The 21,457-nt window shown below is 39.6% G+C and overlaps 2 protein-coding genes across 11 annotated transcripts; both read right to left on the reverse strand.

Annotated features, from left to right (window-relative positions):
* Positions 1-1,891: 1,891 nt before the first annotated feature.
* LOC6556630 (serine/threonine-protein phosphatase rdgC) lies at positions 1,892-11,326 on the reverse strand. Of its 4 annotated transcripts, XM_032742774.2 has the most exons (14): positions 10,880-11,326; positions 7,423-7,803; positions 6,959-7,368; positions 4,822-4,949; positions 4,488-4,569; positions 4,190-4,314; positions 3,908-4,075; positions 3,650-3,853; positions 3,433-3,582; positions 3,291-3,356; positions 3,033-3,218; positions 2,560-2,967; positions 2,401-2,500; positions 1,892-2,343 (listed from the first exon to the last, which is right to left on the reverse strand). In XM_032742774.2, exons 3-14 carry the CDS (start codon positions 7,230-7,232, stop codon positions 1,991-1,993), a joined length of 2,244 nt encoding a protein of 747 aa, XP_032598665.1. In that variant the 5' UTR covers positions 7,233-7,368; positions 7,423-7,803; positions 10,880-11,326; the 3' UTR covers positions 1,892-1,990. The 4 variants fall into 4 exon arrangements, with proteins under 4 accessions (XP_032598665.1, XP_032598664.1, XP_001984252.1 ...); XM_032742773.2 differs by having other exon boundaries at positions 6,959-7,803; XM_001984216.3 differs by lacking the exons at positions 6,959-7,368; positions 7,423-7,803; positions 10,880-11,326 and adding an exon at positions 5,633-5,681.
* Positions 11,327-12,970: 1,644 nt separating this feature from the next.
* On the reverse strand, positions 12,971-21,441 carry LOC6557243 (putative mediator of RNA polymerase II transcription subunit 12). Of its 7 annotated transcripts, none has more exons than XM_001984214.3 (11): positions 21,226-21,439; positions 20,012-20,652; positions 18,425-19,321; positions 16,156-17,692; positions 15,282-15,454; positions 14,926-15,204; positions 14,663-14,800; positions 14,344-14,593; positions 14,005-14,288; positions 13,752-13,934; positions 12,971-13,687 (listed from the first exon to the last, which is right to left on the reverse strand). In XM_001984214.3, exons 2-11 carry the CDS (start codon positions 20,636-20,638, stop codon positions 13,607-13,609), a joined length of 4,449 nt encoding a protein of 1,482 aa, XP_001984250.1. In that variant the 5' UTR covers positions 20,639-20,652; positions 21,226-21,439; the 3' UTR covers positions 12,971-13,606. The 7 variants fall into 7 exon arrangements, with proteins under 7 accessions (XP_001984250.1, XP_032598734.1, XP_032598735.1 ...); XM_032742843.2 differs by having other exon boundaries at positions 18,425-19,417; XM_032742844.2 differs by having other exon boundaries at positions 18,425-19,417; positions 21,222-21,439.
* Between the last annotated feature and the right edge of the window lie 16 nt (positions 21,442-21,457).

Consider the following 21,457-nt stretch of genomic DNA (forward strand, 5'->3'; position numbering starts at 1 on the left):
TGCAACAGCTGAACTTGAGCTCAATTTATTGTTTACAAGCCGTTGCCAGGCATCAAACTTGTTGCATTTTCAGTTCAACAAGTGTCTCGTCCTTATCCTCATTTCTCGCAAACTTGTGGATTTCGAGATATAAACTTGAACTCCATATCCATGTGACTTGTGGCCTTGTACGTTGCTGGGCGATGTAGACATGGGCGCCAACCGTTATTTTTTTCATCGATTTCACCGTTATTTTTTTAATTGATTCGCCCATTTTGGGACATTTTGCTTTGTGTCTTCCTGCTTTAAAGCACTTATGCCAAACGCCCAATATCAAACATTATTCAGACGGGTAAATCTAATTGTTATTATATAACTAGTTTTATACTATACATTTTTTTATGTATTTTATTAATTAAGCAATAATCATCAAGACTTCTGTTTTTTTGAAACGAGATGCTTGCAAGTACTTACTGTGGTATGGTCACTCTGACAATTATACACCATTAAGCAGCCTATCCCGCGACGCAAATTTGAGGCAACATGATTCTGTTAAGTTAAATGCGTTTCCAGCTGTGCTCACTTGGCCAAATATTATGTTAGCACTAACGAGCAAGAGCTGTTAGCTATAAAAATGAATGTTATCATGCTTAGGTGGTTGATATGATACTTGATTTTCAGTCAGTTATTTTGACGGAAAATAATTGAGAATATTTATTTCAAAGCTGGAATAGCTGTTGATATTTGAAGAAATTTACTTTCTTATAGAGAGAAGCTTATTTATTTTTATTTGGACCAGATCGTTATGTTTGATTAATTTATAGATAACAACTACAATTGTTGTGGTTACAAAATGAATTCCTCATGTGCTGAACGCTGTGACTTGAAATTCAGAGATCGAGTGTTTCCATTTGAGTGCAGATTAATATAATTATATATTGTATGTAAATTATATATATATATATGTATTGGCTTATGTTAATTTGCTAATGTAGAAAGACCTGACTTATCAAAATATATATATGCATGTATATGTATGTATTTTGCATTTAACATTAATATATATTTTCTTGCATATTAATAACATTGCTCAACTAAGCGTATAGCAAATGTATATATATATGTTTGTATAACAATTGAATTGCTATTGTAATACGTAAGCTTTTCAAAACAATTTTAATATTAGATTTTGATCCCATCGCTTGAACTATATATGTAGACAATATTTAGTTCGATATAGTTTTGTAATAAAACGTAAATTTCAATTACAACATTTGGCTTGCTACAAATCCACTTGTTAAATATGCATTCAATTTCTGCTTGCTGCTTTTTATAAAATGTTGTATGAGATTCTTTCTATTTATTTTTTGTACTTTGGGTAGCTAAAAAAATAGAGTGTGTTTTAATTATAAGCGACTATTATAATCGACAAGTTAACGATAAGATGCTATTGCACTATTCCATTATTATTACTAATTATAATTTAATGCAATGTTCAAAGAAATTGCCGGGGAATGCTCCGATCCACTATCTGGCTTGCCCTGATAGATTAGTATTTAAGACTTAAGATACCATAATCATATAGATAAATTAGTATTTATATGCTCATGTCAGTTAATCACCCACAACACCCTTCGATTTACCCTTTCTTATATGCCCATTGGTCTGAGATATGTTTACATATGTATGTACATATGATGTACTACATACATTTAAAGAATTCATAGACGGTGTACATTTGTGCAGAGAATGTAAGAGACGGAGATGGGTGCATTAATTAATTCATTCCAAATACATATTCCCGGTATTTTCCAGTGTATCGATATTGCAACATAATGTAAACAAGCCTTAAATTGGATAAGAACTGCATAAATCATAAATCGGGCATAACCCTGAAGCAAATTGGAACATCTTAACTCTACTAGTATTTTAATGTCATTATGTTAGGTCTGACAGCTTATCATTTTGAAAAATAATTGCATATGTATTGTACTAATTTAAATGGTAATAATTATGACTTTTGTCCAACAATTTTGGACTCACAGTCCGTCGGATCTATATCGCCCTCAATAACCATAGTATTCTTCGATATGGTATTCGCCAACCTTTGCACGGAATCTGAGGGTCTCTGATACATTGTTGCTTTGGTTGTGGAACGCTTACGTAAATACTCCTCTTGTTGTTCCTTTCTATGCAAGTCACTTAACCTAAACGCCTCTAAGAACTCATTCAGATCCACCTTGCCATCCCCATTGAGATCCATCATACGGCATTTCTCCAACATTTCATCCTTTGAATAAACACTCGGCATGTGAGTGACCAGCAGGTCAATTGCCTTCTCGAATTCATCTAGGGTTATCTCTCCTGTTGAAAAAACCGATAGATAGATTACAATTGAAATGGCACCCCTTAAAACAATACCTGAGTGATCGGCATCGATAATATTGAATATTGTTTCCAAGCTAGCTTTATTGGCATACAACGCGTCCATAACTGACGTTCCATCTGCCTCAGCTTCCATCTACAACAATGTGATCGTAAAGTTTCCATTCATCAAAACCTTCTTAAGGAGTTACTCACAATTACGTCTGTGTCCAGGAGATCCAATGTTCTGCCATAGTTCACATTCTGGCTATCGGTGCCCGGTGCCAGTTTGTCACGTAGCAATCGCCAGGGCAGACCCAACTTGGTCACATTCTCCATGACGAAACACCACTTTGAGCTGGTTATGCAGCCGGTGTTGTCAGGATCGCATTTCTTGAACTCCGCCTCCAGCTCATCCCGATGCTCACGCATCCGCACAGCAAGTTCCTTGAGTGCTGCACACTCCACAATTCCCATGCGCTGCTTGAACGAGAGCTCCTTGGTCTGCGAGGCAGCCGAGATGTATTGGACAAAGTGCGGCACAAGCTGATTATTTAAACGCATATAGGCGCCTTTATTCGAACCCATGGCATAGTAATTCGAGGCAGAGAATATGGTGATAACCTGGAAGATTGAATAGCTATAAATATTATGCTGCCTAATGAATTTAAAATGAAAGATTGACTCACCTTATTATCATGCATAAACTCGTGTCCATTCGGCTTGCATTCGTGCGAACGTATTACGTAACTTAATCGATGACGTTTCAAGAATAATTCGGTTATATCAGGACCAAACCAAACACCAGCGCCTCGCAGCTGGTTTGGCTTACAGCCTTGCGTAGCCTGCGGATCGCTCCACATGATATCAAAGATCTGTAAATTGGACAAATCTGTGAATAAGTATGTTCAGGTTAGCAATGATTGCTGTATTCTTATATATCATACCTGTTGCCACTCTCCCTTGTCCAGAGCCTCGCCATCAGTAAGAGGTGGCCGCAGTATGGATACGTACTACAATAAAAAAAAAGCAAAAAAGAATTATCATGCATTTCTAAGAGTTCGCCAAGCGAAATGCTTTTAATGTTACCTTTCCCCTGTCAATGCTTTTAATTAGGTCTAGGTTCGTATTATCCGAGAAACCACCATGCACAATTAGCACTCGGTTATTTAAAATGGAGCCCAATGGAAGCCAGCGATAAACCTCATCAATTAGCATTAGCAAACGCTTGTGATTGCGCTGGAAAAGATAATGAACATCACATAGAATGCAGAGTAAAAAATGAAGGCATGATGATTTTACTTACTGGGTATTTTCCCTCTACCTCACGAATAAAGCCGTATCGGGCATTCATGACGCTATCCTCGTGATTGCCGCGATTCAAGAACACAGAATTTGGAAATGCCAAATACAGGGACAATAGCAGCAAAAACACCTCCAAACCCCTCTTTCCTCTGTCCACGAAGTCACCATTGAAGACATATGGATTACTGGCGGATGGTAGTCCATTCTAAATGCACAAATAGGTCATATTTGTTTTAAATTAAAGATATTACAACTTTACCTTGTAGAGCACAACAAGCAAATCGTCCAGTTTGCCATGCAGATCTCCACATATAGTCACTTGCTGGGATACAGCTGTGGATACTGGCCATAGATTTGGCATCTGTTTCAGAGATTTGGCTGCTTCGCGCAATATCAGAGCCACATATTTTGGATGTAAGCGGCTTCCCTACAAGAGACCAATATATCATAAACTTATAAACAATTATTTCTTTAAGTTTATTAAATATATATATATATTTATATATATTTAATAAACATAAATAAATGTTTGGCGACATACCCTCTTTTTACGGAATACATCAATCAGGGCGTCAATGTCACTTTTCTGAATGGGTACTTCAATTTGTAAGCGCGCAAAATCGCCAGTTTCTTCAATCAAAAGTGAATTTTTATCCACAGCAGAACCTATATAAATATATAAAAAATGTTAAATGACACGAATCTTACTTCGTTGTTGATTGGATTAACTATGCAAAACATAAATATATATAGTATACTTTATAGGGCAAGCAATATTGTCGTTCTGTCAATTAACTCTGTAGCTCTATAATACAGGGTATGCATTTATGCAAACTTACTTTGTTGTGATGTTTGACACTTGTTCCCAGCCTCAACAGCCTGCGGCATATGTTTAATAAGGTCATTAAAGAATTTGTATAGCTGCAAATAGAAATAATTGAAATTGAAAAAAAAAGAAGAAAATTAGCAGACATATAAGAGAACGTCTCCTAAACCTATACACCCAAATATATGGTAATTTGCGTATATATATTTGAATACATAGGGTCTATGTTTGGCTCATTTCATTTTAGACTTATCGACTTTTGAATCTTCACAAATGCACAACAAATTCTATTTTGGGTGCGCTTTTGTGCCTATGCTCACCGCATTAAGTAAGAATTTATGTCTTACCTCAGCCTGGTCCTGTTCACTGGCATACTCCACATTTTGAAATATTTGCCAATTACAGCGTTTCCGCATTTCCTGTCGTGCTTGATGTCGTCGATACCATTTTTGAATAAATATTGCCGCTCTGATTGCTAAAATCAATTAAATGAGATTATGAAAGTTTACAATGTACATATCTGCAAGCGATTAATTACAAAATAAGAAATGATTTTCATCTACTCTGTTATAAACAGAAAAGGTCAGGCAAACATAAATTACCTATCCTGATAGACTTATCTTTTCTGATTTACTGTAAACGGCACATAAACCCAACAGTCAATATGAAATAACCCACCATTTTAAAAAAGTTATAGAATTGACAGTTCTCAATACCCAAAAGGTCAGAAGTCCGAAACACATATCTGTTCTCAATCAAATCGAGAGGCAAAAGAGAAACTTTTAAATTGTCACTTAAAACAAAACTTCTCCAGTTCAAAGTGCTTGTTAGAAGGGATGTCCTGTGCTATCCTAATAACTTAACTTTAATAAACAGGCAAACACAAACATACATACACACAAACATATTTCTCCTGCCCTTCTCTCTGCTGCCTGCGACAGTCTTTACACACACACACACTGGCAGGTGAAGGAGAAAGGAAATGCAGATGAACTGATTGACTGATTACTTTATCGTTTAGACGGCTGATGCACATCGAGGCCATACATATATATGTATGTGTGTATATATATATATATATACACACATAAGTATAGTTTAATAGGTCGGAGAAGCTTCTGTTGCCTGTCACATAATTACAATTACATTATTACTTGCCGTTGTCATCCATTATGCAAGGGAGTAATTAACAACTCAAATAGTGAAATTAGCACAAATTTAATAGCACTTGAAATTTTAGTTTGCACTCAATTTGTGCGTTTTAAATTTCAATAAAGATTTTTGTATAGTACTTAAATATGTGCTGCTTTCAATCGAATGCAAGCCATACAATTAGTCAGCTAACGAGTCCTTTACACGAATATTGACCAATGAAATTTGCAGCTGGCACACTACATTTACACTTTAAATATAATTTCAAAGAGTTTTATGCCATATGTCTAACTCTGCGCGTTGTAAAATCAATTATTAGGGAATTAGGAAAGCTATATTCATTGTTGCACTACACGCGAAACCCAACACAAGACTGCGACTTGAACGTGCAACTTATCGAGTGGTTTTCTTGTGGTTCTCTATTTGAACCCTCCACTGTCTGTATTTGCCTATATACATATATATATGTTTATATGTATATGTATATGCATGGGCATACGTATACGTATGGAGTACAAGCCAGTCCAGTCGATTTGTCCCCCCTCGTTTCTGGTCAAAGTGGCATGGGTTGGGAGAGGGGTTATTGGCTGTCGTCGTCTCCTAAAATCGTTTGTAGCACAAATTGTAACACAATACACAGAACGAAAGCAACCACTGGACTAAAAAGCGACGACCACGTTGTTGACCGAACTTGGAAATAAGGTTGAAATGGGATGGGGCTGGCGCTGGTGGGCCCTGGTCTGAGACTGGGGCTGGGGTTTGCTGGTAACCTTTAGTATTTTTTCGTTTATTCTTTATTTTTTTGTTGAGTGGTGAAATAAGTAGTCCACTTGGTCCCTCTTGGGCGAATATTGGCTCTTTTATACCATGACCAGATCAAGTTAGTTTCAATATTTTGATTCCTCCATTCTCTACATTCTCAAATCGATAGAAACGAATTACAACCGAAATTTGTATACCCTTCTATAGGATTATTGGGGACTGTTGAATCAGACTGTTGCTGAAATCGACTCAAGATTTAGCTTATTCTCACAGATATTTTATCGTTTACCAAAGTTTATGTGCTACTAGACTATTTTGAAAGTTGTCATAAGCTGCCACAATCTTAAACTAGCACAACAAAAAGATTACAAATATTTTAATAAGTATATTAATGATAGCAACATGGAGCGCTCGCAATAATTACAGGTCATCAAGGAAATTGAAGAAGGAGGATTCGGATTTAAGTGTTTGCATGTTGCAAATATCTTTGTCAGTAGTAGCTTAAAGTAACCCCTTGGCACATACGAATTGTAATAATAATAATAATAATCATTTTAATTGGATACTTACTTTTCTCAGCTCTCGTTGCACTCATGCCTCGAAGGGGTTTGCGGAAGTGCTTGCACCAACCTTTTCTTTGAAACAATTGCAGCAGACTGGATGCACGCGCAGTTGTTTGGGGAGCCAGCGTTTGTGGCTGGCCATTGGAACCCAGTGTGGTCGTCTGCATGCTGGCACCGACACGCTCTATTTCCGACGAGCGACACGACGAGGCGTCTTCCACCGAGGAGCTCCGTCGCTTGCCGCCACCTGCACCTTGCATGCACACACAACTGCGCAACATGTTGGCAATGGCACTATCACTTGGATGTGGCTGTGCTCGGACAGGCGTTTACCTCGGACCTTGGCGTTGGGCTGCCGAATTGCCGTATTGCCGTATTGCCGTGTTGCTCTCTTGTTGTCTTGTCGTGTTGTGTAACCTGAAACACCACGGCTTTTGTACTAGGACACACTAACAGGTCGACGAGGCGCACCTATCCTATTGTCATTGGTCTCCGGCACGGTCTGTCTTAATTGCTGCTCCACACACAACTCGCTAAATAGATACGGTCTTCCAGTCATGCCACATGCATGAGACTTGTTTGCCTTGAGGTTAGTTTTAGTACCATGTACTATATACACTAGTATGCCCCACACGGTAATATGATTCGCCCATCTTTGGTCATAAAATGCTTTGTCCTTCGTCCCTCACCCAGTGCCACACGGTGGATGTGTGTGTGTGTGTCTATGTTTGTCTACCAGGTGTGTGTGGGGGCTGTTTATGTACAGTGTTGAAACTGTCTTCTGTGTCCTTTGCTTTTAGTGCAATCCACTTTCATTATCATGTTACTAATATTATTTAGTCTTGCGATTAACTGAAAAATAATAATAATAAATCTAGATTAGTCATAACAAGCATTTAAATAAGATATATGTATGTATATTATCTTAAGTTATTTGACAATTTTACTTCTTTCTCAGTGTACGAATGCTCCAATTCTAAATGTTTTTTGGTTGGCCATGCACGAGTTTAAAATTAAACACGACCACTGTACACTATACCAAATGAATTTCCCTTATAAACACATAACCACACATCAGCTTACTGTACGGATGACTGAATAATGCTTCAACGTTGACAGAGAGTCAAAAAATAAAAATAAAAATAAAGGGAAAAGAACCTTAATTTGCTAAAAATCCCTGAGGCGACCAGCACCTCTCACCTATCTATGATTATTTGTGTAGTTTATTAGGTGTCAGTGTTAATTAATATCAACTCATGACAAACCATTTTCAAATGCCCCGGGCGCGCATCCTTTGTCATCCTTTTGAGGTCAGAACATGGCTGCTGCTTGTCCTTGGTCATGCGTGCTAGTAATTTGGCCATAAGGATACTAACATAAACACGCTGACTCAAAAACATTGTTTAAAACCAAAAGGTGTGCAATTTAAATTCGGAGAAATGGAAACAATTTAAATTAATTTGAGCGTACACATTGAGAAAATAACTAGGAATATGAATAACTAGATTTCAAAGCGTTTTTCGAGTCCAAAATGACCGTTCCACAAAAATTACTTCACTTAACTCTTATATGACTATGTTTATCAGTTTTTTGGGACTAAATAATATAATCTAAAATAAGTGTATTTGATTTAAGCACATGACTTATAATTCCCATTTACACACAGTAAGCCATTATTATTATTTCTGAGAGTATATGTATAAGTGTAGACCTTATAGAGTGCACTTTATGTTGCCCCATTTAACCACTTTGTTTGCGTTTGTTGACGTAAGTGTATATACAACTAAGTAGTATATGCCAGTGTAGCATCTTAAAGTTGATTAAAGCAATGTTGTTTCAACCTTGAGAAGGTAGTAAGTATCTCGCAACAAAGTGTGTAAAATGAAGGAACCCGCAGCGTGGCTTATTGGCTTCTTGGCGCTCGCCTTGGGCCAATGGTAAAATCGAGCACCACAACACACGCATAAATCGTGTCGAAAATGGCGTCAAAATTGGCATGTGGCATGAGGTGTGCGGAACGTGGCATGCGGGAAGTGGCTACGAAACTTTTATCAAAATTCAATTTGTACAAAGTGAAAATGTCTCTAAATTAATTTTCAATTTGTAAATAAGATTATTTTTTTTTAAAAGTGTTTTGTGTGCGCGCTTAAGACTTAATACGAGGGTCGATCGACAAGTAGCCCACCTGCCCTTCAGGTGTCGCTGCTGGCAGCGAGAAGGTGTGATTACATCGTTTCACCTTAAGGCCATCATCTCCATCCTTGTCAAATTTCATACTGATTTATAATCCAAGTTTGTAATTGACTGTCTGTTGTTTCTCATCGGACTTTTATGTCTCCCAATAAAATGGAACAAGAGCGCTATCGATTTGCAATTCGCATTTTACTTTTGAATGGAAACACGTGCAAAGAAATAAAAACCAAATTGGATGCTGTTTATAGCCAAAGCTATGAATACAGTGAAATATTTTAGCTTTGCCGTTTATATGAATTTAATGGCAAACACTGCTCTCTTGAAAGCCCCTTAAGCTAAATTTATATGCTCTTTTCATGTCCTCATCGTTGATAAAATTCGGATATTATTTTATAAGTGCCAAGGTTTGCTTTATCACATAATTTCGCACATAATTCAAATGAAGTACGCTCAAATACAAATCTAAGAATATTGTTGTACGGTAATTGTTCATGTAATATCAAATTAGCCTACAATCTCTAACATTTGTTCTAATTAAATGAGAAACTTTGCTCTTAGGCAGGAAATGAAAGTTACCACACAATTTATTTCAATTACCCAATTTGTTTGGGTAATTTTCCCTCTTTTGATTCCCTGGATGACTCGAATATAGACTGCAGGAACAAAATACAGATTTGGTAATGACATCATCTGTCAGATAATTAGCTAATATTAAGTATGTATCTAAGACTAATGGAATGGCCTCTTCACCAAAATCTCTATTAATCGCTATTAGTAATGATGTAGCTTCTTTTTGAAAGTGTTAAAAACTGACCCAATTATATACATCAATGTTCTCAACAGCGACATAAATCAATAGCCTAAATTCTGGTGGCAATAAAAACACACATTTTCTATTTACGAATGCGCACAGAAATATGTCCCCTATTCGAATTGGGAAATTTTTGTTTATTTTTCCAAGCAAAATATAGCAGAAAGTCATTTGGGCAGATTGCCGGTTTCTTGCCCTATACTGTGTACCAATAGAATGTGGCAAAAAGGGCATGTTAAAATAACGACAATGCAAAATATAAATAGACTTTAAAAGCTTTGAGTCTGGACATAATACGTATACGTATAGTTAGCTTAAGTTAGGAGTAGCCTTAAGCCTATTTAATATAGGTATGTGTACTTATGTAGGTTAAGCCTCTTTTACATTTTTGGCCTAGTAAAACTTAAAACTCAAAAGGCTTTGAGGCTTTGAGGCTTTTCATTATTTGCAGACATCTTTGGCGACCTTTCATTTCTGTATCCCAAACGATTGCCGAAAATTTATTCAATTATGTAGTTTTTTATAGGCAGGAGCAGAGGGCTATCGTAATGCGCAGCTTTAAGCATATGTATGTTCATTTGTATATATATATATATATAAATACATATTTAAATATTCATACAAAAGTACAGTACAGTTCAATCAACAGCGGATATAGCGTATCTACTAGTTGAGCACTTTCATCTTGAGCATTTTTATTTGTTTTGTTTCGATTTATATTTATAAACACGTATATATGTCTAGACTAATATTTTCACAAATGATTACCAAGTGGTGTTCAATTTAATTTTCTTTAAATAATAAAGGAAAATAGTTGAGAGGGCTTCAATATCAACTAAACAGATTCCTTAAGAGTACAGCAAAGTGTATTTAAATATATTCGTATGCATAAAATAATATGTAAATTAGATGTAGTAGGTATACCTTAGAGGAAGAGCTTGCGGTTTAATGAACCGCGTGGATTCATCTCTGTAGCTGTATGATGCCACGGCAGTACAAATCAAGTTGCATATGTATTTATGCATATATGTATGTATTTATGTACGGTATAAATACAAACATGCGTTAACACGAATTTTGTTGCGCCAGCAAATGGTTGATTTGTGGTTGTGTGTGCCAATATGTACAAACATCAACGACAGACAATAACAGTCGGGAAATATAAAAGCGGCAAGCCATTAAAAAGAAGCCACACATAAAACTGATACGGCGCCCGCAATATTATTGCACAAACACATAGCACACAGTGCGCTAATGCTACGCTATGGTTCTGAAATAGCACGACTGACTGCCTGAGTGTGCTCGGGAGTGCAACAGAAATGGCAATTTTTACTTTAGCACTACTACTACATGTGGAAACGTTTGTGGCTCGCGTTCCGTTCCGTCTTGTATGGAATACCGATACGAACTAAAATGAGCTGAAAGCACGGAAATCCTTTTAGTCGATGTTTGCCAGCGACGGCGCACTCATTGCGAAAAATGAAAGAAAAACAAAAATCGTTACCAAAATCAGCTGACGACGACTTCGTTGCCGCGTTTTTTGTGGCTGCCCCTTTCGGCTGCTCGGAGGCTGCGCTGTTCGTTCCACACACTTTCACTCTTATTTCACGCAGACATCTCTTAGCGTAACATTTGATGTTTTCATTAATTTTATTTGTATATTTTCTTTTTTTCTTTTCATTCTAATTTTTTGATTCTTTTGATTTATTCAAAATCTCTGTGCAAGGACAATGTTAGGGGTTAAAAAGCCACACCCTGCTCAAGGTGACTTAGGAGACACAATGCCACCCATACTGAGTACTGATAAGCCCCTTATTTGATAATGCCGCTGGCTGGCTGGCTGGATAATGTGGAGTTAGCGTTGGGCATCTTTACAGCCCAACGCCCGCGTCTATTCCAATTAAGGCTCTGCTTGCCTCTCCCCCAAAGGACCCAATCCGATTTGCCCAGTGTTGAACTTGACGCAAAAGGCGCAATGTTGTGAAAACAATAGCTTTTCTGAAATGAAACCTTTAAACAGCTTTAAAGCAAAAGAAAATATTTCTTTAGAGTGCCGCTGATAATGTAATCAATATAAAATTCATTAATATTCTTATGTTATCAAACAGAATGCTAATTATTGTCGAATTTAATATAAGCCTTACATAAAAAAAAAAACATTTAATAACCTTATAAATCGACCTTACCCCACATTCATCATAGAGCAATTATTTTGATTTTTGAAAAACAAATATACATATACAAAGTCGTGCAAAGTAATAACTAATTAAAGACTTTTTGCATAGCCCTCAAGGTAATAAAGGTCTTCTAGTCGAGAGTCAAGTTGAAAGAACTTGAGACTTTACCTTTACCTGGATTGTTTCCCAATTAACTCAACGCAAAACAAATGTGTATTTATAGATTTGCATAGTAAGACAGAAAGCTAAAAGAATAGAGTATAACTGAGTCATCATCCGTACGAAGGCAGTGAATACGAATAATCATAATAATATACACATAACCATATACATATAACGACGCCTTTTGCAACGTCATCAATATTAAGTTCTGTTAAGGCTGGCTTTAGTTTACGTAAAATTCAGCAAACAAATACGAAATAAGGGCGAGACCAAGCGATTTGTCAAGGCCACAAAATGCCTGGCCGCTTATTATTATAGTTGACCATGCCATTTCGCCCATGCAAACTGGGCATGAACGAAAAGAAAAGGAAAAACATTACAAACAACCGGCCAAGAAGAAGCTTCCGTTTCGAGAGTTAGACTTTATAATACCCGGTTGCCGGGTCAAGAGTATCGTAAAGGGTTCATTCATATGATTATAAGTGTAACTCACATATTTGTATATAATGTACCGAACACGCAATGTAGTCAATGAAGTGAATTGTGTTTTAAAGTTATACACGTTTTTTCGCTAATATTATATATTTCATTGTTTTTATTTACAAGCAATTTATTTCATTTATTGAATGAACTTGAGAGCAAAATAAATGTACATATTATTGTATGTAACTAAAACAAAAACTAAATATAATGATAACTCGGGTCATGGGAATTAAAATTAAAAGGCCGCAAGCTATAAATTCTGCGCTGTCTGTTGTGTACACTTATACTAAAGGTAAATATTGCAAATATTTTGTAGTGCGCTTATCTATGACGATTCAACGTCAATTTCGGAAGTGTCGTTAACATAAAAATCTATTCAATTTGTTTGCCATTATATGAATACACGATAAAACTTAAAAAACTAAGTCGTATGCAATCAAAATGTTTGCATTGGATTTGCAATGATTTATGCTTATGAGACAGTTACTGACAGAATTGCGTTATAAACTTAGGAATATTAATATTATAATTATATTTACATATGTTTTATACGTAGCTACAACCAGTCGCTGCATAAACACTCTAACATAGCATGCTTATGCGTTATGCATAACATATGGCATGATTGGATCGCAGATCGCAGAGAGAAGACTGCGATAAGCAACTCGAATAACCTGCACAACTTAAAATTAGCTTTATCATTATAATTAACAACTCATTGAGTTTATTGCAACGCTGTTGTATACAATAATACATTTTCAAGCAGCTGGAGCTGGGAGCTGACACTGCAGTAAGTCCACTAAGACTTATTACTGATTTATATTGATTATTACTGCATTACTTCACGAAAACGCTTCTGTCGCTCCAAGCTCTCGACCTCAGCCCAACAGTTACGCATGTTCCGGAACAGCTATAAGATTCGAAAATAAATTAGTAAATCAATTGGAAGACACCATTATCAAGCAGCCACTAACCTCATCTATCCAGTTGTGCTCGGCTAGCAGATCATTCAAGATTTCCGTTGATGTTTTGCCGGGAAACTGTTGCTGCTGCTCAGTTACACGCTGCGAACAGTTGATGAACAAATTGAACTTCTCATGTGCAATTTTGTGGAAGAGATCCGCACGAGCGGCACAAATGCGACACAACACAATGTCCTAAAAGCAAACCAAAATTTAATACTTGGCACGCAGTTCCTTGTCAACTAACAGTACTAGCAGTAATTACCTTCTCGTAAACAATTCGTGCATCTGCAGCAATGGTCTGCATTGTGCTTGGGTTATAGGGTTCCCCAAACAAAAGGAAACGAACGGCAATGCCCGGCTGATGGCATCCAGCACAGTTCTTTTGGGTTAAATTGTTCTGCACCCACTCGGAGAAAACGTGACACTTTGGCCATGTCTCAATGGAAGAAATAATGCTGCGTGTCCATGGAGTGATGGCCAACAGTTTTCGCTTGCAGCTGTCCATAATGTTGTCTATTACGCGCACACTTCCCAAAAAATAGTCATCTGAAATTGGGCAAGTTAAATAAAATAAGTTTTGAATGATATATAATATATATACCTTTCTCGCGTGTTATCTCAGAGAAAAAGCTGGGATCAAGCGCCTGTGATATCATCGTTTGTATATAAATCTCAAAGTTGTCCCGATATGATAGAAAATCCTCCATTATCTTCTCAATAAACTGCTCGGTATCGTCGGCCAGCAACTCAGAACGCATAAACTCAACAATTGTCTCAGTGTGAGATTGCAACTGGATGCGTACAGGGGCCTTGAGGTAGAGTTTCTTCGTTTCTAGATTCCATGAAGCGTACTGTAAGGACACGAAAAAAAATTATTTATTTACAATTTTAATGGACAGGGACAGTTATTTAAAACTCGCCTTGGACATGTTGCGGTAAAAGGTTTTGCCGTTCTGTCGAAATGGCTCATACTTTTGCAATATACACTTGGAGTCCACCTGCCAAATGGTGGGCCAATCGTTAACCAAATCCGAACGTAAAACGATAAAGTCTCCGGTCTGTGGATGCAAAAAATAATGTATAATATAATTACACATTTGATTCGAATAGCAAGTCAGCTCTATGATATGATATTAATAGTTCCCGAGCTTTGATGAGTAAGGTTTCTGTCAGAGTGACCTACTTTAAAGTTCTCAGCGGTGGCTGGGGTTCCTGTCGATGCGCTGCCATAGCTAACATCCGCCCCACCTTGCAGATCCTGCTGCGGATTATAGACATCGTTGGTATGCAGTTGTTGCTGCTGCTGCTGCTGTTGCTGCTGCTGTGACGAATGCAGCTGTTGCAACTGCTGATGTTGCTGCATATGTGTTTCCGGCTGGCAATAGGTGTTCTTACGAGGTGTTCCCTTGATGCGGCGCGCGGTTGCTTTGCGCTTGCCATAGCCCTTGCCGCCGTCGTCACTCTGTTTTGATAATTTTTTTGGGGAAGGAATGTGGATTACAAACGACGAACGGACGGGAGCAAGCAAGTAACACTTACATCTTCTTCCTGCGGTGTCCAGACGGGATCCGTGTCCGAGTCGGTGAACTCCTCCGGCTCACCCACCGCTCCGCCCTCCCCAATAGTTGACGTATTCAAGAGCAACGCGTGCATGCTGCTCTCCTTGGCCTTGCGGGAGCATTGCTCCCGACGTGGCGGCAAGTTTAATGGGTCTGTGAAGAGCACAAAAGTGGTTAGCAAGCAACCGTAATGGCAATCACGCCAGCGCGTAACAACAACTACGTCAACAACATAAACCCAAAGCCGAGGAGCCATCGACGACACTGCCACCAGCTGCCCGCCTGTCGGCTGGCTCACAAATAAATAATAAAAATACAAGTTTTTATTTTTTGATGATTTTTTTTCTTTTTTAAATTAATAATATTTGTTCTCGGTATTCCATCTCAAAAATACTTATACTTCTTTTTTTTTTGTTTCTTTTTTTGTTTTTTTTTTTGTTTTTTTTTTTTTGTTTTTTTGTTTTTTGCTCTTGCGTTTCGGCATTATAACAATTGTTTAAAAGTTAAGTTTATGTATTCGGTTTTTACATATGCACAGTGTCCATGTCCCTGGTCGCAGGTTCGTTGTCTGTCGTCTCGTCTGTCGAGTCACATGGATGCGATGTGGTCGGTCATTATCGCGAGTCGCGACTAATGCTGCCATGGCCATAGCAGAGGAATAAAGTGATGAGGATTGGGCGCGGCTGGTGTCGCCACGCTAACTGCTGTGTTGATGTTGGCTGCCGTTGCCGATGACGCGTCGGCGGGTGTGTGATGGTGGTTGTTGTTGTTGTTGTAATTGTTGTTGCATGGCGCAGAAGTAGTTGCGATAGTAGAGTGCTTATTGGAATTATGCTGTTGGTCAAGTAACATACCTTGACTGCCGCTCCCGCTTCCACCAACACCTGCACCCAACTGTGCGCAATGCTGCTGCACAAAATGCTGTGCCGCGCCCAGCCCAGGCGAATCCTGTTGCTGCTGAGCGTATGGCCGAAACGATGACGTCGTCTGATCGCCAGCCGACGGATGTTGTATGACAGAGGTAGATGTTGATTCAGCGGCTGCTGCAGCGGCAGCTGCCGCTACCATTTGTGCATGCGGCCTCTTTTTCGGCAGTATTTGAGTTTGCGAGATTATTTTAATGCGACGCCCATCGTCGTCGACGAGTCCGGCCAGACTCTGCACCGACTGGTTATCCGCGACGGCTGCACCAGCCGCTGTTGCCTGCGATGTGGACGCCTCATCAGCGGCACCGCTTTTGCCCTTGCGCTTGTAAGGGGCACGTGGATAGTTCAGCTTGCGGGATGGCTTTACAACCGGCGGCGGATCATCATCTCGTTCACCTTGAAGAAACTTCAGATAGCTGTCCATAAACTGTGTTTTCTTCTCGCCGATTGAGGTGCCCACACTGACTGGCTTAGGTGCAGCAGGACTGTACGCTGCCACTGTTGAACCAGAGTTGCCAAGTGTTGCTGCGTTGACTGCCGTTATACCATTATTGCTGCAATCGTGCGTTGTGGAAGAAGGCGGTTCCGGTGAAGGCGTTTTGTTGGGATTGCGTATGCCAAAGTTTGTGTTGTTTGTCGAAGAGTTTGTGTTGCGCCCATTTAAGGTCAGCGAATTGGCATAGCCCTGTTTGGGCACACTACTTGCATCTGCCAAGAAGTCCAGTTCCTCTTCAATGTTTGGCACAATCACTTTATTGCTCGCCTCGCTGGCAGCAGTTGCAGCTGCCGTTTCCTCCTCCTGCTGCTGCACAGTCTCCACCTTTTCCTGCTGATGTTGCTGCTGCTGTTGTTGCTGCTGCTGCTGCTGTTGTTGCAGCTGCAGTTGCTGTGTATACACTTGCTGTTGTTGCTGTTGCTGCTGCTGCTGTTGCTGCTGTTGCGTGTAGACCTGTTGTTGCTGCTGCTGCTGCTGCTGTTGCTGCTGCTGTTGCTGCTGCTGCTGCATACACGCCGTGTACTGGGATGCAATGGGCTGTGGAAATGCTGGATAGTACTGGGCAAGCTGTGTAAGGTGCGATTGCGCCTGCGATGATTGCAAATGTGCCGGCTGCGGCAGATGTTGCTGTTGTTGTTGCTGCTGCTGCTGCTGCTGCTGTTGGGAGGACTGCTGGTGTTGCTGACTCTGCTGCGGATATGTGGGTATGTTAATGGTTGTCGCTGGCGACACAGATGCCGCATTGTTCTCCGTTTTGAGCGGCGTGTTCCATTTGCTATTAAAATCATAATACGTATTTTGCTGCTGCTGCTGTTGCTGCTGATTGTGCTGCTGTTGCTGCTGCAACTGATGGTGCTGCGATTCCTGTGGACTGCGAACGGTACTGTATTCGCTACTCGGAATTAGAGTCTTCTTCGGCTGTCGCTTTCGCGGCGTCTTTGCTGGCTTAGGTGGCGGCTTCACATCCTCCTGCAAATGGACCAATAATATGTTTATGTTGATTAGCCGAAAGTTAACAGTTGTTGCTTTTTGTGTGGATTATGTTTAATTTAATTTGCAGCTGGGATTTTGTTTAAAACGTATTACAAATATCACATAAAACTTCCTCAATCAACGTCACGTCACAGTTTCAAATTGACCACAAGGTTTTTAAAGCCAACAGAACAATTAGCTATAATTTAGCAGTTTAAATAAAACATACAAAGGTATGTATGTATGTATTTATATGTAGAAACAAATTGTTAATATAATCAAATAAAAAGAAAATACCGCCACCAAATTGTAAGCAATAATAAGCGGTATAGAAAACATAACAGAAGTGCTTGGTACCGCCACTTAACATAATACACAAATGTTATGCATTTATTACAGTATTCACAACCAAACAAACCAAAACCAAACAGCTTAACAAGTTTTCTTTTTTTTTTTTATCATATATGTAGACATATTTGAAATGAGTAGATTGTCATTCATACAGCAAATGGCTAAATATGGTTCGACAATGAACTAGTTCGCCATGTGAAATCGATTACAGATTTGCATAACAGCCGTTAGAAATTACTGAACGGTAAAAAAAAAAAAAAAAAAAACACCGAAACGATAAAAACAGAGCATAAGCAAAACAAAACTAAAAACCAACAAAACGTAAACGAAACGAGAAAAAAGTATACCAAAATAAATACATACAAATGAAATACAAACCTTTGGCACTGTTTGAATCTGTGACGCTAAGCTGCTCGATGTCCCCGGTGACAATATCATATTAGCCACAACGTGCTGCCGTCGACCCTGCGGCGAGGCAGCATCCTGCTGCTGTTGCAACAGATGCTCCTGCGCAGCCACTGCCTGCGCCTGGGCCTGAGCCTGTGCTTGTGCCTGATGCAACGCCACTGAGGCGGATGAGTCTACGTCAATGACGCTCGGTTGATAGAACGTTTGCTTTATCTCAAGACCTGGTGGCAGATTAAACACAAGATTCTCGCTGCTATCTGCCCCGCTGCCAGCCGCATCATTGGCGTAGTCCAGCTGCCGATGCTCTTGCTTGACGTGCAGTTGCAACACACTCTTTATCTCATCCTGCCCATCCACTGGCTTTGTCCAGCAGTGCTGTTGCTGCTGCTGATGTTGTTGTTGTTGCTGCTGCTGTTGTTGTTGTTGCAGGTGCTGCTGTTGCAGTGTGCTCTGTATCACAGATGAGTATGCAACCGTTCTGGGCGCTGCAGACGAACCAGCGCCTGCCACATTCATTACGGTGCGTCGAGATACTGGTGACCCCCCCGCTGCTGCTGCTGCCGTTGCAACCGGCGCCGTTGCTGTCTTATAGACAATCACCTGGGGCGATCCTCCCACATCGACTGTGTGTAAATTCGTGATCGGTGATCCATCCGCTGAACTCAATGCGGGACTCGCATACTGTGCCGCATACGCTGGACTCACATTTTGGTGTTCGATGTGGATCGATTGTGGATCCTTGCGTGAGAGCTTCAACTTTTGACCATCGATTGTGTAGTATGTTTCTGCCTCAGTAATGTCATGTTGCAATTGTTCTTGCTGCTGTTGCTGCTGCTGCTGCTGTTGTTGCTGCTGCTGTTGTTGTTGCTGTTGTTGTTGTTGTTGCAATTGGGTCAAGTAAATTAGTTCGTTGTACGCTTTGATTTGCGCTTTTGTTTGTTGTGTGTTTTCTTGTTTGATTTGCTACAGATTCGTTGTTGATGATTGTTGTTTGTAGCCGTGGAAGGGGTTGGCAGGTTGATTTTTGTTTTGTACATAAATTTGATGGAAACGGAAATTGTTTTGTTCGGATTTTGTTACATATAGTATATATATATATGCGTACATACATAAGACAGTTAGGGATAAGGCATAGTCTAACTCTAAGCAAAATTAGTACAGAGGCAAGTCCAACTTATCGAGGGAGCATCAAAGAGGGGCCCAGCACATATCGGTAAACTATAACTGCAGTGACTGTTTGTGTAAAATAAACTCGCGGGATTGAGGGTCTATATATTAATCAAGAACCAATTTGGGACCGTAGCTGAAACAGTCGATAATTGCTATAAAATACATATATATTTGTCTAGGATACAGAGTTCTATGTAAGTTTTAGTTCTACGCGAAACAGAGAGCCTGCCCATATTAGGAAAGATATTGAAAATGTCAGAAAATAGAAAAATAAAAGAATATATATATACATATATATATACCGAACCCAAACTGAGCCCCATTGAAGCTCCCGGCCCCTGTTGAATTGGATCGCAATAAAAATTGTGTACAACTTTTAATACTTACCACTTTGTCAGCCACTAGATTCAGTTGCTGTTGGGCTTGCTGCTGTTGCTGCTGCTGCTGTTGGGCCTGTTGCTGCTGCTGTTGCATGGCAAGGAACGTGTTGGACAGCATGTTCGGCGTGTTCCACGTCAGCGATGTTGAGGTAAGAGCGACAGTTGTGGGCGACGGCGAGGCACCGCTGGACGATGAGTTCTCACCATAGTAGTTGGAGGCAACATTATTGACAGCCGCGGCGGCCGCTGCTGCAGACGAGACGGCCGCCACTGCAGCCTGATTTTGAAAACTGCTCAGCTGCTTGTCCAGTGTGGTGGGCAGCTGCAGCTGTTGCAGCTGTCGGTGCGGTGTGTTGACCGTCGTTGAGGCATAATGCGCCGGCTTTGGCTGCACACTGGCTGCGGCCGCATGATGATATATCTGCTGGAATACTGGATTGTAGCTGCCGATCGGGGATGGCGGCACAAAACTGCCACCGCTCGCCGCAGCCGCATTGAAGCTGGCGAGACTTGCTGCCGTAATGGTGGCTAGGTGCGGATGTTGAAATTCCTCCGCTGTGCTGCCAGTGCTGCCGGCGGAACCGGGTACGATGCGATTGTATGCGTAAGACCAGGGGCTGGAGTTGGGATCCATGTGGGGTGCTTGAGCTGGAAGCAGGGTTTTTGTTTTTTACGATTAATTCATTGAATAAACAGAAAATGCGGAATCCAGGGCTGCAAGCTTGGACACGCTCAAGTCTGCTCGATGCCGTACATGAGGTGAACATATGTATGTACATTAATATATGTATACAATTTCATCTTATTGTATCTGTGCATTGGCTCACTGAACGCAACTAATTAATAAATGAATAAACATATCAATAAACATGTTGTTTTCGGGTTTGCTTTTATGCAGCCCTAAGACAAGTGCATTTTTTTCATTTTTTTCGCAGATACGTTGATATTTACACATATACATACATACATACACAAATAAATTATGCCGCGCACAACTTGGCGTGTTTTTGGCTGGATACTAAAAGGCACATTTTTATTTATTTATTTGTTTTTCAAAAGTTTTTCAACAATATTTTGTAGTGCTGTAGCACATACATACATACATATATATTGTATGTGTTTGTACATCAGTTGATATTTGCATTTGCTTTGGACACTTTTAACATGTACATACTTATGTTTGTATGTATGCTTAAAGTATATATGCATGTACATACATACATGTGTGCGTGCGCTGAGAGATAGTCACTTGCAAGCAAGTTGCGTGTTTCACTGCTTCGTCGGATTCACACTTCGATGGACCATCATTATTGATTAACTTTAAATATACACTTGTCTATATACGTTGCAATTTTAGGTTAATTTATTTTGTAAACTACTACAAATGGGCTGCATAACTTTTTTTGTGGGTGAAACAATCTCCAAAATGGCCGCTTAAGTACAAATGAACTAC

This window comes from Drosophila grimshawi, unplaced genomic scaffold, assembly GCF_018153295.1.
Source record: "Drosophila grimshawi isolate 15287-2541.00 unplaced genomic scaffold, ASM1815329v1 contig_44, whole genome shotgun sequence".
In the NCBI taxonomy this organism is placed as follows: Eukaryota; Metazoa; Arthropoda; class Insecta; order Diptera; family Drosophilidae; genus Drosophila; species Drosophila grimshawi.